Source organism: Sphaerodactylus townsendi, linkage group LG03 (assembly GCF_021028975.2).
Source record: "Sphaerodactylus townsendi isolate TG3544 linkage group LG03, MPM_Stown_v2.3, whole genome shotgun sequence".
In the NCBI taxonomy this organism is placed as follows: domain Eukaryota; kingdom Metazoa; phylum Chordata; class Lepidosauria; order Squamata; family Sphaerodactylidae; genus Sphaerodactylus; species Sphaerodactylus townsendi.
This window is the reverse complement of record NC_059427.1, coordinates 140,905,792-140,921,718: the sequence shown is the minus strand read 5'-3', so window position 1 is coordinate 140,921,718 and position 15,927 is coordinate 140,905,792. Positions and strand designations below refer to the sequence as shown.

At 44.4% G+C, this 15,927-nt stretch overlaps 1 protein-coding gene across 2 annotated transcripts; it reads left to right on the top strand.

Moving 5' to 3' along the window:
* The first annotated feature begins 353 nt into the window (after window positions 1-353).
* On the top strand, window positions 354-14,095 carry LOC125428507 (myosin light polypeptide 6). Of its 2 annotated transcripts, XM_048488681.1 has the most exons (7): window positions 354-499; window positions 780-807; window positions 7,447-7,590; window positions 8,428-8,601; window positions 9,258-9,335; window positions 10,108-10,147; window positions 13,780-14,095. In XM_048488681.1, the coding sequence occupies exons 1-6, from the start codon at window positions 497-499 to the stop codon at window positions 10,134-10,136; spliced, it is 456 nt and encodes a 151-aa protein (XP_048344638.1). In that variant the 5' UTR covers window positions 354-496; the 3' UTR covers window positions 10,137-10,147; window positions 13,780-14,095. The 2 variants fall into 2 exon arrangements, with proteins under 2 accessions (XP_048344638.1, XP_048344637.1); XM_048488680.1 differs by lacking the exon at window positions 10,108-10,147 and having other exon boundaries at window positions 356-499.
* Window positions 14,096-15,927: the final 1,832 nt, after the last annotated feature.

The window sequence follows — 15,927 nt, the reverse complement described above, 5'->3', positions numbered from 1 at the left end:
CCGGACAACTTAAAAACACATACACCATCTTCCATGCTGCAACACAACGGCGCAGCTTGCTCAACACCCCTTATGGGCAAGAAAAATTTGAATCTGTTCTTGGCGTAACTGCCACCGGATGGGAAGGGTGGGAGGAAACTCCTCGGAGCCTTCTGCACATGCATAATAATGCACTTTCAATCCACTGCACTTTGCCGCTAGATTTTACTGGGCGAAATAACAAAATGCACTTGCCAACAATTGCAAAAGTGGACTGAAAGTGAAGTGTTCTGCATGCGCGGAAGGTCCCGTCCTCTCCTCCTGAATAATGTAGCAGTTGTATGAGCGGTTCTATCTCCGCCCCTTTATCTTTTGCACCAGCCAATAGGCGTTGAGAACCTGTGCGGTGACCTCAGCGCCAGCCGCAGACGGAGCCCGCGCACGTTTAGGGCGGAAGGAAGGAAGGGAGGACGGAGTCGTCAGTTTGCAGCAAGGAGGAACTCAGCAAGCAGCTATCATGGTGAGTCCTTTTGCAGCCTCTTTGGGCCGCGGGTTTTGGGGAGTGCCTGGCGTCGTTTTAGTCTCTAATTTCCGAAGAGGCCAAACTGGTTTATTAGCAAGATTACGGGTCACCTTGAGGGGAAGAGGCGAGCAGGCTTAGCTGGGAATGGCATCCTGCTCCTTGTGACAAGGACTGTGCACTAGACTCAAGAGTTTGTGTCTGTCTCGGCCAGGTTCTTTGCCTGGCTTCCTTTTGCACAGCTAACCGGCTTCTTTTTGGTTTTGTTTGTTGCCTGCAGTGCGACTTCACGGAAGACCAGACCGCTGGTAAGGTGTTTTTTACGTCCTTTCTCGGTTGAGGACCTGGGATGGATCAGGGCCCAAGGGGAGCGGGCTGCAGTGCCGAATAACAGGACGATGCATCGTTCCTTTTATTCAAAGACTGAATAATTCCGATTGATAAATCCGCTTAAAAAACAGCCGGATTTACGATCCTGTCTCCTTCCTCTGATTTTTCTAGCACTCTTCTCTTCCCCCCTCTCCCATCTCTTGATTGCAGCCCTGGGATGGTGAGTCTGGGTGTGCAACAGTGAATTGTTCCCCTCTTCTAACCCGTTTCTTGGCTCCTTTGCTAATGTGTCCCTCGGAGTTCCGCGTTAATTGCATAATTAGGCAATGAGTTTGGTGTGTGTGTGTGTCCCCGGCAAACTCGTCCGCGCCCATGCCCAACCCGCCTGCACGGGAATGCGTTTTACTTTCTTTGCATGGCTCATGCATGATGCATTTCCTGGTTCAGACTGCCTGGAAGGACCCACCCAGTTTAGCCGGTGGCCTCCATTGTCAGTTTCCCAGGCCAGGTTCTTCTGTGTCCGGGCAGGTCGATCGGGGTCGGTGGGTGGAGGAGCCGGTGTGGAACTGGGACCGAGGGGCGCAGAGTTGACTCCTGTTTGTCTCTCGAAACCCCAAGTTCTGCGTTGTTCAAAATCAGGACGTGGTGGAGCCAGGCCGTTGCAAACGGCTCCTTGCTTTTTTCTTTTCCTGGGCATAAGCGCCTGTTCGAGCTGGGTTTGGTCAAACATTAGAAAAGATGTCTGGGATATGGTGGGGAAAAGGGGTGCCGCCAATTTCAGAACCGCTTTTTGCGTTTGCAAAAATCGGCAAATGCGGGCGCGCTGGTTCGCGTCGGGTTGATTTCCTTATATGGGCAAGAATCTCATTTCGAAGTGAAGCTGGGTTGGGAGCTGCCGGAGGAGTACATTCCAATCCGGATCGCAGGCCCTGGGACGGAAATGAGGGATTCCTTAGCCGGAGTGTCTCAAAGGCAGCGGCCATAAATGTCAAATTCCGTTGCTAGTTATTGGCCACCTTCCCCTTGAAATAAACAGACAGAGCTTCCCATGAGTTGTAGTGGGTACGCATGCTTGCAGTGAACAGTGACTTGATGAAGCCTTAGCTTTCCTACTTTTTAAAGTTTGGTTCTGCCAGGGCTGTGTTAGAGGCTGATGCCATAACGCACGGTGCAGTCAAATGGGTGACAGTTTCAAGAACTGCTTTGTTATTTTTAAGGATCAAACCAATGTACAACCTTCCAGCTTCTGGACACATTGCCTGAAGCAGTAATGGCCAAAACTAGCACTTTCCACCAAATCGGGGGATTTGAAATGTGACAACAATCTAACAGAGCAAAAACTGCCACAAAAGAGAATCTGCTCAGACCTAGACAGGATTATGGAAGATGCCAATCTCAAAGCCTGTATTGTGATGCCTTGACTTTCACTGTTGCCATTGCACTCCTCAGTATACCTGAGTTGAATACCTGGAAGCTTGCATCTGAATGTAACTGCCCGAAGGTTGTTCTGTAAGCTGCCTCTGGCTCTCATTTTCAGGGCTAGTTCTCTGGCTAGTGCCACCCAAGTGACTGCTGGAGCAGCACATTGAAGAGCGGGGTGATGTTCTCCTCAGCTTGTGCCCAGTTGTTTGCATCTGCCACTGCTGTTGCTGTTCAGGAGTGAGGCAAGGCCCTGCATCAACACTGCAATGATGTAGACTCCGGAGGCGATGGATGTATTTCTTCTGGGATTACAAAATACCTTGAACTGGCCCTCCTCCTTATGACAAGTTTCCCTTTCAGAGAGACCTCCTGGTTTTGGATCTAAAACAGAAGGAAAATTCATTTTGAAATTATTTTTCCACATCAAACGGGGGCAGGAAAAAGCCATTCGATTTGTAGGAGAGTTTGGATTTATATCCCCCCTTTCTCTTCTGCAAGGAGACTCAAAGGGGCTTACAATCTCCTTCCCCCCTCACAACAAACACCCTATGAGGTAGGTGGGGCTGAGAGAGCTCTGAAGAACTGTGAATAGCCCAAGGTCACTCAGCTGGCATGTGTTGGAGTGCACAGGCTAATCTGGTTCTCCAGATAAGCCTCCACAGCTCAAGGGGTAGAGCAGGGAATCAAACCCGTTTCCCCAGATTACAGTAGCGCTGGGCGCTTAAAAATACAGAGGTGTGACTTAATTCCTGATGTAATTGAGTGGTACATTGAAGTTCTAGTGGCATTAGTGTACTAGCTGAAGTATTAGCCTGAGGGGGAACTTTTCTAAAGGATTGCAGCTCATGTTCATAGATGCTGAATGCAGCTAAAAGAGGGACTTCTGCCTAGGATTTGGACACAAGATAGGTGGGCTGAATTTAGTGGATTGTCGCTTCGTGTGTTTGTAAAAAGATGTGATAGATGCTGGAGCAGAGTGAGGATCTCAGTCCTCAGACTGGAACCCAGAAGTACAGGCTAAAATCACTGTGAGATAATTGGAACTCATCTTCTCTTCCCCCAGCTTTGTGTTAAGTAAAGTACAACACACATTGTACAGTAAGAAATTGATTTTTTACTATGAAGTAGTACTGCAGAGGCTAAGGGATGTGGTGTTTTAATTCTAGTTGATCTGGTAGGGGTCTTAATAATGGGTTTCCCTCCCTCCTCCATATCTTGTGCCCCAACCTAGTTCAGCCGCTGCCTGCAGCTTCTTGAAACCTCTCTGAAAAGTTGTCTGAGCAGATATCTCTTGATATCTGATAACAGGCTTGGTTAGATATCTATGATTTGTGGGGGAGGGGTTGGGGGAAGAAGTGGCTGTTAAGTACCAATGGTTCAACTCCTCTCATAAACCTTTGAGCAATTTTTTCTCCTGTACTGCCCGGGTTAGGTGGGGCAGTCTCTTCATAACAACCTTGTATGGAGTTGCTGGCCTGAACTGTTCTCAAAATTGTTGCTTAGGCCTTTTGTATTTTTTGAGATACTCTTACCTCCTAATGTTCAGTAATTCTTCCAATCTTCTTTCTGGAACTCTTCCAAACTGTTTCCTTCCCTTAAACTTCCTCTACCTTCCTTTAAAACGAAGGACTGGGACCTATTTTGAGGAACCATAGATTTCCACTCTGGACATACTGACATGCATCCCTACCCCAGACTTCTGCAAGAGGATTTTACTGAAGCAAAATGAGTCCAGGTTAATTCTGGCTTTTGCTATTAAAAAAATATTGAAGGTTTGGGCCATCTTCACTGAGCATTTTTGAACTGCCAGTCTATAACAGAAACTTGAACAAATGGCCATGGCTGGAATTACTCCTTGAAAACAACTTGCGTACTGTGTCATATGTGGCTTTGTTCTGCAGGACTCTTTTGTTCAAATTAGACCATCAAGTTAAATGTACCAAACTACACCACTTATATCCTTGAGGGATGTGACCTCCTGAGAGAAGCAGTTGGTAGAAGATCCATGATAGCTTACAGACTGCTTATTGAGTTTGAGACCTCTTCTCGTGGATAATTAAATGACTGCAAGATACTACCACCAAGACACAAGACCTTGCCATAATGACATGCATAACCCGTACTTGAATGTAACCCTGAGAACACTGTTATAGGACCTAACAATGCAATCTAAAATATCCAGGGCTTCTACTTGTGTAGCTATAAAACATTGTGTTACAGGATATCTTGTCAGCAGGTCCTGCAGCAGTCTTAAGTAGGCCAAACCGGTCCCTGTGTAGGGAGGGCTGACGTTCACCAGTCTGGCACGCAGTACGAGAACCCCCACAGACTGGTGGTTGAGCATTTTAATCATCCCCGGCATTCCATCGAGGATATCAAAATGGCTACCCTCAGACTAATTGAGGTTAATGAATCAAATTGGCCACAGAGAAACAAATGCAAAGACTTAATAACCAAGGTCTCAATAGGAATTGCAGCTGTCCCTTTTATTCTAAAACACGATGGCAGAATTTAAGTGTCCTCCTTAAGGTGAAAATTCCATTCTTTCAAATGCAAGTTGCTACTCTTCAGTATCTGACAGAGTAGACTTGCAGTCTTCAGAAACTCATAGTCTCCCTTGATCTCTTAAATAAGCATTTTCATTCACATTTCAACATAATTGGGAAAAGACATCAATTTGAGTAAGAAGTGAGTAGCGAGAGTAGGGCTGTTCATTGTTTTTAATTGCTATGGCATTTTATCTAGCAGAAGGATCTCATTCTACCACGGTTTGGTAGGAGATAGTTGTTTCCATTTCCATCTCAGGCTCTAATAAAACCTTTACTGTTAACAATAACGATATCTGCTTCCTTCTCAGATGTGGTATAAAGTTCGCATCTAGATGATCTAATAACAATGTGAATAGATCCAGAGAGATTAAATATCCAGTGACTTTTCAAATTGCGATATGATTATGCGGTGTCATTTCTTTAACTTTGCACAAAACCACCAACAATGTATCTATAAGTCTTGATTCTACCATTCCCTTTCCACAATTAACTTTGAATAGTGTAGCTACATAGGATGAAGTAAGTAAAAATTGAGGGTGGGGAAAACCAGTTTGTTTTAAAGGTTCAAGAAGACCCCACCCCCCAGTCCAAAATAGGCTGATCTGGTTACTTTTAAAGATGTGGTTTCCTGAAGTCTGTACCTGGAGAAACTGGATCCTGCTTGGAGAGGAAACAAAACTGTGCCCTTGTCCGCTATAGTCTATCTCTTGATATCTGATAACAGGCTGGTTAGATTCCTATGATTTGGGGGGAGGGATTGGGGGAAGAAGCAGCTCTTGAGTACAAATGGTTCAAATCTTCTCATAAACCTTTGAACAATCTTTTCTCCTAGAGTACTTGAGCTGGGTGGGGCAGTCTCTTCAAAACAAGGTTTGCTGGCCTGAAATGTTCTCAAAATTGTTGCTTAGGCCTTTTGTATTTTTTGTGATATTCTTTTGTATTGTCTCCTAATGTTTAGTCATTCTTCCAGGCTCCTCCTTCTGTAACTCTTCAAAACTGTTCCCTTCCTTTAAACTTCCTAAACCCTCCTTTAAAAGGAAGGACTAGGGCTTGATTTAAACAAGGGGTTGACTGGGTGGCTTGATCCTGGGTGGCTTGATGTACACGTCACATTTTTGAAGCTTATTTCCTACTGTTGATGTATTACAAGTGATGTGTAAAAGGTTGTGTTGCTTTGGGAATTACTGTTTCTCTATTGACAGATAAGGAAACTGCAGGCAGTGAGTGACCTGTCTGAGGCCATTCAGGGAATCTGGGGGAAATGAATCTCTAGATCCAAGCTGTGTTCTTTAACCACTGCCCTTCCTTAGGGGAAAAAATTATGAGCCTCCCAATTCTTACCAAAAAAGGCTAAGCCTGCCTAGTGCCACTCCCCCTGGGGTCTGGACTTGGACCAAAAATGGAGTATAGGGTGCTATTTGGAATAAATGCATACACTTATAGGAAATTTAAGGGCCCCAAAGTAGCAAAACAGTAAGAGAGTAAATTTGTATAGAGGAAACACTAGGCCATTGATTTATTTGGAATTGTGTTCAGAAACTTGACATGGTTTGCTTTAATCCTAATTTTACTGTATTATATGCTGGAAGCCGCCCTGAGTCGTTGAAGAGAAGGACGGCATACAAATTGAATTAAATAAATCAAATAAAGTGTCTGTTCATGGAACATATAGAATTAAGTAAGGCGAGGGGGAACTGGGGAAGGGCTCCTGTTGCTTTTTGGGGGACCCACATTTGATTAGTTGAGGGTCATGCATGAGTCTAAGATGAGTGCCAGGTAGTGGGAAAACAGGTAACCAAGGTCAGTTCACTGATGGTGTGACCTCCAAATATGGGACAGACAAACCATCCAGCCTCCTGCTGCCTAAATAGGATTGGGGAAACTGGTTGCAGAGCAGATGGCACCCAGGAAATACATTGTTTCTTCTGTGGCCTGTTGGGTACTTTGTCATTTAACTGTGACTTTACAGAAGGGGCAGGCAGAAGATCAACCATGGTCTGTCTACTGGTGGGCCATGGGCATCCACTGGTTTTGGGCATTCTTGCAAAGAGTGCTGGGCTAAGTGGACCTTGGTCAGATCTACTGTGTTTCCCTGAAAATAAGACAGTGTCTTATATTAATTTTTGCTCCCAAAGATGCGCTATGTCTTATTTTCAGGGGATGTCTTATTTTTCTGTGTTCTGTTCGTCGGGCATGCTTCCAAATAAAAACTTTGCTACGTCTTACTTTCAGGGGACACCTTATATTTCACACTTCAGCAAAACCTCTACTACGTCTTATTTTCAGGGGATGTCTTATATTCAGGGAAACAGGGTAATAAAGGAACCTTTCTATTCTTAAAGAGGAATTGCAAAATCAGGGGCACTTACTGGTAACGGAAGCACCATAGGTGCTAAGTGATCCTGAGTATATCGTCTTGCTCCATAAACATGAAAAGTAGCAGTGGAACCACAGTGGGTTTAGTTTTTATTTATTTTTTTAAAGCACTGTATGAGCCTGGAGTCCATTCATCCTTGCTCTGGAGAATGGGACAAGCCAGTGGTTTTGGGGCACCACTGATTGTGTCCGTGAATGAAATGGCAATTACCTTAGAGCTCCATGTTGCTTTAGGTCTTACCTCTTTTTGCTTACTGTGGCTCTCTGCAGAGTTCAAGGAAGCTTTCCAACTCTTTGACAGAACTGGAGATGGCAAGATCCTGTACAGCCAGTGTGGGGACGTGATGAGGGCCTTGGGCCAGAATCCCACCAATGCAGAGGTCATGAAAGTTCTGGGGAACCCCAAAAGTGATGGTGAGTGGCTCTTGTACTGAAGCAGTTTTGTAGTCCTTTGTGTGTGCAGAGGGGTGTTTTTTAAGAGGGAGGGTAAGGGTGCTCTGCTGGTTTCTTGTATGCTAAAATCTGTAATCCAAGGACAGCCTCTCTGCAAGCAGTGTGTGTGTGTGTCAGGCACATGTCCCCAGGTGCATGCCAGCTGGTCACATGGGGGGTGGAGAATTGCCCCATGCACCCCTCCCCGCAGCCTGGCAGGACCGCCACCCCTCGAAGGAGCAGCCTGGTGGGAGGGGGGCTGAGGGGTGCCCTGCGGTGGCCCAACCAGGTAAGTGGTTTTGCCCTGGGCACCATTTACCCCCGCCCCCACGCCTCTGGTGTCAGGCAAAGCCATGGCAATGGAGGCTATTTACATTTGGTCATTGAACCTTACGAGCTTTGGAAACTTTGGTGCGGAAGCCAGCAATTTGAAAAACACATCATTTGTGTTTTTAAGAAACAGTCTAGGCCTTAGTCTTGAAACTATGTGATCAGTGCATCCCTTGTGGAATCTCTAAAGCCCAAAGACATGCTGAGCATGACTTGTGTTTCATCACTGGGTTATCCAGGGTCATCCTCTGATCTTTCCCACGTAACAGAACAGCATACTGTGAGCAAGTGTATGAATTTATAGAGTCTGCAGTACTTTGCTTTTCTTTGGATTTATTTGGTGCAGAAATGTTACTCTGTTCCTTGGTTTAACTTGAGCCTCAGCACCTGTCTGGTCCTGAAATAGGTATCATCTGAGAGAATTCCTGGTACCAACATACCACTGATGGTCTGTAACACCTCCTTTCCTCCCCTTTGTGCTTTCTTTAGAAATGAATGTGAAAACTCTAAGCTTCGAGCAGTTTCTGCCTATGATGCAAACCATTGCAAAGAACAAGGATCAAGGGTGCTTTGAGGATTACGTAGAGGGGCTGAGGGTCTTCGACAAAGAGGGAAATGGCACCGTCATGGGAGCAGAGATACGCCATGTTCTTGTCACTCTAGGTATGGCTGGATTATAGTTGCTTGCATTAAAGTTGTTTCTTGACCTTTTGTTAACCTGTCAACTGAAATAATTCTCCTTGGCCCATGTTCTCCCCCCCTCTGCTTTTAAAAGCTTCTTGTGATTAAAAAAGGAAGGAATGATCTCTTCTTACAATGGCTGAACTAAGAATAGAAGTCCAAAATTCAAGCTGTTCATTTACTGGCTGTCATGCACTTCCCAGGATTCAAAGTCTATTTATTTCTTGGGATGCAGTAGGTTGTGTTTTGGGAACACCAGCTGCTATAGCTTTGCTGAGGCTTAGCTGGTTGGTCTCTTGAATGAGGTCTGCCAAATGGGTGCCTAAAATGATCACTTTGTCAACAACCTTGAGCTTCACCTTCTAATCCCAGTTTTGGGACAAATCTGATGAGCATGGAGCCACTCCCCTGTTGAATTTGGGCAGTCTATGGAGGGTCCATGTGTGTTCTTCTGAGTTTTTAGAGTGATAGAGTCTACATTCTGCTCCCAGATTCTGAAGAAGGGAGTTTTGGTTTGACTTAAATAAAGTCCCCCTCCCTTTCCATCCAGTACATTTTTCCAAAGTGTATTTGCAATGTAAACTAACCCCCCCCCCCTTTGTGATAAGCCTCCTTAAACTAGCCTGTGTTTCATGCAGGGGAGAAAATGACCGAGGAAGAAGTGGAGATGCTGGTAGCTGGCCATGAAGACAGCAATGGGTGCATTAACTATGAAGGTGAGGGATGGGGATGGTCAGAGCACATTCTCTGATTTGCACTGAATATTAATCTCTCCCATTTGGCAAGGGGTGGGGTCTTTCTCTTATTTGGGAGAAATGTATCCCTGTACAGAGGAGGAAGAAGTTTGGTAATGGAATGGAGAAAGATGGGCTTGGGAGATGCTGTTAGATATAGCAGGAGACCATCTGCCTCTCCCTGCTGATAACACGTGGTCCTGTTTAAAGTCCTAGTGTATTGATGCTCTCACTGGCATTTGAGAAGGTTGCTGGACTTGGCTTGGAGTGGGGAAGGGCTGATGTTCAGACACTCCTGTCTGTCCCTGATCTTCCTCTTGCAGCTTGTATTGTAGCTCCTTTTCAAACATGTAAATGGCACCAGTGTTCTAGCTTGGAAACAGTCACATGGGCTAGTACTTGCATTCCATAGTGTTGTCGGTAATGAGAGCCCACAGATCAGAAGAAAGCTTAGTGCCAACGCTATCCTGTCAAAGGAGTTGATGCCCTGTTGTTGGGGTCAAGCTATTCTGTATGTAATTGAGCCGAAGGTTCCATGTAAACAAATACATGGACATTGTGGTGTATGTGTCTGTCTCTGGGATGTCATGAAGATAAATGCGACAAAGATCACAAGACATCCTAGCAGTGAAATAACACGAGTCAGAAATGATGTGCTGTGTGCCTCAAGTGGGGTGGTGTCAGTGATGTTCCATGTGTCTGGTTTTGTTTGTTCATCTGCTTGATCAATTTTGATGTTTCTTCCTTTCTACAGCATTTGTGAGACACATCTTGTCAGGGTGAATTCGAATGGGGTACGCCGCCTCCAAACCTACCTTATATTTTTAACAGCCTCCTTTTTTGTTGACACAAAAAGGAAGACTTTGGTTTGCGCTCATTTTTTCCTCCTCCATCCTTTTTTGTTCAGTATCTTCTTTTGTTTCCCCCGATCTTCAAGCATGTCTTTGCATGTAGCTGACTTCTCTTAAGTAATCCAAGCAAGGGTGGCTGGGGAATAAGGCAGCTCTGACTGATTAAAGCAAGACTGTGCCTGGGTTAACCTTGCAGCGCTCAGGGTAGGGATGTCGGTGGCAGTGTGGCGGTAGCAGCTTTGTCTTGGCACTTCAGAGGCCTGCATTAAATATTACACTTGCCATAATACTGGCTAGTGCTGTGATAAATGGCATGAATGCTTGCCAGTGTGATGGGCATTGCAATGGTATCTTTCCTTCTCTTGGAACTCCAAAGAGATTTCATATGCAGCAAATAATTAACTTTTAAAGCCATGTTGAAGTTCAAGTACTTAATGGAACTGTAGACACACAGAAGCTAGATGGCTTGTATCGTTTCAGACAGGGTGGGATTGGAGTAAATGCCCAAGTGGATACATGATGACTGTAGGGCCGGTTGCAAAATACTGTAGGCTTGAAATGTTAGTGACAGATTATTAAAAGAATTCTCGCGGTAGCATGCTAACAATTCAACATGCTGTATGCATGTAGTACCAACCAAGAAGTACATCATGTGAAAACAACAACTGGAGTTTTCTAAGTGAAATATTTAGACCAGGCTTTAGCAGAGGTTGAGGGCTAAAAGACTGCATCTGTGTCGCTCAGTTGTCCAACATTACAGCATTCCTTGAGCAACCGTTGTTGCATCTGAGAGGGAACAGTCATGCTGCCAGCTTCCCCATTTGCTGAAAGTGAAGGCCTGTTTACAGGTTCTTTACTATAGACAGTCCTTCCCAAAATAGCCTCAACTCTGTTTGGAACCCTGGGCCTAGCCCCACTGCTGCTTAGAGGTAGAAGCTGTTGACGTTCTTTCTCCTTGTTCAGTCTCTGCTTGCTCTCTTCCCCCAGAAGAGCAGATGATTCCACAGGGCTCAGGTGGCTGGTAGTTGAGGCTATTCCTGCTGGGGTGTGAGGCCCTTAGCAGCTGCTCAAGGTTATCAATCTCTGGTGCTGGCCATTAAGGCCACTTGTATGCCAGATGCTGGGGTCATGGAAATAGCTATGGCTACTTCTGGAACAGCCTGGATAAGTGTGGGTGTGAGAAGAAGAAACATCTTTCTCTAGAGGCCTATGGCCTGTGTGTATGTGCAGAGTATAGTGTGAGCCATTCTGACATCAAAGTTTGTGCTGGCTAAAACTAGGGTTGGATCTGAGGTGGCTTTTCTGGCTATAGTCCCCATGTGTGCCCATCCGGATTGCAGAGAGGCATTGATGTTGCACCTTAATTCCGCTCGTGGCTTAGGCCAGTCCTGGTCTTCATGTACTGCTTCAAAACATGAGTTTGTAGTGCTTGTTCAGCACTACTCCCTTCCCATAACAATGTTTCTCAACAGAGTTTGCTAAGAAGGGTGGTGGTTGATAGAGTCCTCTGTCTAGGCAGTGGAACTATTAAAAGAACAGGACTAAGGCTTTTTCTGAACTCTGTATTTCATCTCTGCTGCCAAAGTGGCACCCAAAGCAATGTACAGGATTTTTTCCCTAAATTACGGTTGTAAAATGACTTTAAAATCAAAATCCCACTTTAAAACAATTACAAATTCACAGCCTATCTGAAAGTAGACCTCAAGATTAAAAGAAATCCATCTTAGTTGCTCCGTCATAAAATTCCTTAAAACCCAGAACTTTTTAAAGCACTAAATTTTACCAAAGGCATCTGAGTGAACTACCAACCACAGGTAGAGTGTGTGTGGAGAAGGTGAAATTCTGGGCTGTGCCAAGCAAGATAAACTGCCCAGTTTTCTTCTTTGGGGTCTCCTCCTATACATACCTTTTCCCCAGTTTGCAACAGTCATTGATTATATCTAATTTTGAAACAAGCTATACTGGTGGGGAGAGGGGAAAATCACACAATGAATCCAGGGGCAGACTAGGGAGATCTTTCTAAAAGCCAGGGGAAAGCCCTGAGATTGCAGAAAAATATTAAATGTGGAAAAAATACACATTGAGGCTAGAAAAAAATTCAGAATTTAAAAAGTAGTATCTGCTTCTTAGTGGCATGCTTTTCTAAGCCGCTAAGAATTTATAAGATCACAGTGGCCATTTTACTAGTTGCTAGGCAACCTGCAGCTAATACTGAGGATTCCAAGCATTAGTTTTGTGTTGAGGAGGGGGAGGGAGACAGATTTTTAAAAGGTAAAAAGGGAGAGGGGAGAAACAAAAATGATGGAAAGGGAATGTTGAAGGTGAGGGAGTGTCAGATGCTGCTGGAGGAAGAAACAGAAAAAGGGGATGAGTCAGAAGGGGATGGGCTACAGGTGCTTCTGAGAGACATAAAGAGGATAAGCAAAAGGGAGATTTCCACATCATCATAAATCCTTGTGGGTCCCCCACTTGAGATATCTGGTGCCTTTTCTGTCTTGAATGTGAAATCTAGATGGCCTTCAGGTTGCTGAGTCCACACAGAACTCATGCTGTCTTGGACATAGCATGTTTCAACCAGCATGGCCGTGAGAACGGAGTCTGTTTTCTGCAACATGCCGCAAATAATCTTGGTAAAACATAATTGGCAGAGAATCTGGTAGCACATTTGTGGATTCTTCTGTGAGGAAAATGGAGGCTATAGGCTAACAGTAAGCTCTTAGCCTTCATCCTGCCATCAGCTGACTAAACCTTCTCCTGAACTGAAGGTTAATTGGACAGTCTTTCTTTAGGGGGCCTGTGCTGTGGCTGCTGCCTGCCTCTCTCTTTTTACTCCTCTCCTCTCTCTACCTAGGTAGGCTCAGCCCAACAGCCAAGTCCCTTCTCTGCTGGAGCTGAGCATCTCTACAACTACTTTCCTCTCTGCAAAAAGCAGAGCATCTCTATAGGATCGACTCCAGAATTCTAATGCCTGGCAAACTAGTTGTAGAAACAGCCTTAATTCCTTTTGCCCATGTTGCCTTTTTATTTCCTTGTCTGTCTGGTTTTTTAATTACTTGTGTTCAGAAGAAAGGATATTTTTAATTGAGTGTGGGGTGGGATTGGGTTATAGATAGAACTCCACAGTATGTTGGTATAGGGGAAGATTTTGTGCTGCGATCTGTGAAATTGTCTTGGGAGGTGACACTTTTTAGTCAGAATACATTTGGGGGAATGTTAAAGTTTTAGTGTCATTTTTTGGACAAAAGGCATTAAAAGAAAGTCTCCCAAAATATTTAACCTGATATTACTTAGCCACTATTTGCTGTATCGTCTGCAGCCCGGCAGGCAGGAGGAAGCTTGTTGTGTTTTGTGCTGTTTATTTGAAATGCCTGTCCATAGTGTGGTGTGCAGCTGCAAAAGCTGCTTCTAGAAAATTCTTTTAACCTAACCATGCTGATTGGTGGGAACCCATCCTTCCTCCAGCTTCTAAGTTTCCTGAATCCCCAAGCGATGGAAGGTTCACCTCAGGGTTAGTCTAGCCACAATGCTCTGAAACTTCTGAACGCAGCTTTCTGATTCATCATTTTTCTCCACAGAGTTGGTGCGGATGGTTCTGAGCGGCTGAACACCACAATGGCTTCTCCTATGGAAACTCTCCTTCAATTTATCCTTAATATTTTGTGCCTTTTAAAGCTGTGTGTTGAAAATACTTTTTGGTTTCTTCTCCACCCTCTTGGTTTTGATGTTGGTAGGAGGCAGAAACTTTATCTGAGGAAGGTTGCTCCTCAGTCCATGTAGAAGTGCCCAGAACGATCCAGTGGCCACTTGGCTTATCTTGCCGTTCTGTTTATTTCCAGAAATGTTGAGCTATTTCTCCCTCTCAATTGCTTTAATAAACTATTCTTAAAGTGTCTTGCTAGCATTGCGTGGTGTTTCTTTACTAAAGAAGCAAATTTGGAAGCAGAATTTTCTTGTGTTCCAAGTGTTTCTTAAGGAGGACTACCTGAGGTAACGGGGAATAGCTGTGGAATAGGCTCCTGTAGTTTTATGAACTGAACAAAAATTCCACTTGCTGTGATATTACACTTCCTACAGATTTTTCATCCTATTCTGAAAGACTGAAAGATTTTTCATCCTATTCTATCCAGTAAAGTTGAACATCATACTGGTTAACTCCTGTACAACTGGGTCTTGGTAACTTAGCTGGCTCTCAAGTAATCTCCATCCTTATTGGAGCCCCTACCCAACATAACTATTTCAGTGGTAAAAAGGCTCCTCTTCCCTCTTTTGTCACAAAAAAAGTGGTAAATGAAATCTGCTGGGTGGGCTGTGTGTGTGTGTGTGTCACGGTCTCACTGTTCCTCCCTGTGCTTCTTAAGACATGTATACTGTGCCCTTGGTCAGGTCAAAGCATTACGAATCATGTCCACTAGTAGAAAACCAACATCCTGGAGGATTGTCAAGCCTGAAGATGAACTGCTCACCAGTGATAAATAAATCTGGATCCTATCGTCCGTTTCCAACAACTAAGTCAGTGGTTCTCAACCTGGGGGTCGAACGACCCTTTCACAGGGGTCGCCTAAGACTCTCTGCATCAGTGTTCTCCATCTGTGAAACGGATAAATGTTAGGGTTGGGGGTCACCACAACATGAGGAACTGTATTAAAGGGTCACGGCATTAGGAAGATTGAGAACCACTGGATTAAGTCATACTTTAGTGTAGGGGAGGGGTGAGTTTTGTGAATTTCTGCCCATGCAAAGCAGAAAGGTGTAATCTGTGCTGTTCGTGAGGATCCTCTGAAATGCAAAAACAAAGTCCTGCTGTGAGGGGTCTGCTGCTGTGTCTTGTAGGTCATAGCTCTGAGTGATAAAAGGACCAAACTGCCATCCCCGCCCACATAATTATTACTTGCTACCAGCCAACCACCTTCACTGAGGTCCTGTGCTGCTCCCCAAATGCCTTCATGCTAGGAATCTGGCTTTAGAAAACGGTAATTTAATAACTCCTATATGTTAGATCTATATGGTTTCCATTTACAGTATCTTATTAAGACAACACTTGAGTTTCCAAGGGAGCAGAAACTCATCTTGATGGGATAGTGTGATTGAAACAGCTGGGGAAAACTGACAATATTGGAGAAAAAGTCAGTCTCCTGCCATCAATGAAAGCAGATGCAATGGCCTGAACTAGAGCATATGCCTGCATGCAACAGCTGCCAGTGGGTTAAGTGCCATTTTGACTTTGAAATTACTATGGCCGTCTTTCTCAGAATCAGGGCTTTAAACTTAATTACCCTGTTTCCCTGAAAATAAACCCTAGCATGGTTTTTGGGGATTTTTGGAGGATGCATAAAATATAAACCCTACTCCAAAAATAAGCCCTAGTTACAGATTCCCTGGCGCAGCTGATCTGGTCATGTGGGGGGCGCAAAATCATTGAAAAAATAAGACATCCCCTGAAAATAAGCCCTAACGCATCTTTTGGAGCAAAAATTAAAATAAGACCCTGTCTTATTTTAGGGAAAACATGGGTAGTTGCAGATGTATATTATTTAAAACTGTCCCAAAAAGGATCAGCGAAGCCTATAAATTGTATTTGCCTTTTCTGAAACAAAATTTCACTGGTGTTAAATTTGCTATGTCAAGAGTTTCCAGCCTAGTTTCTTTCATTAGTAGAAGATCGACTAATTTCAGCTTCTGGAGAAAGAACATCAAGCCCTTTCAACAGTACCAGATCCTTTCTC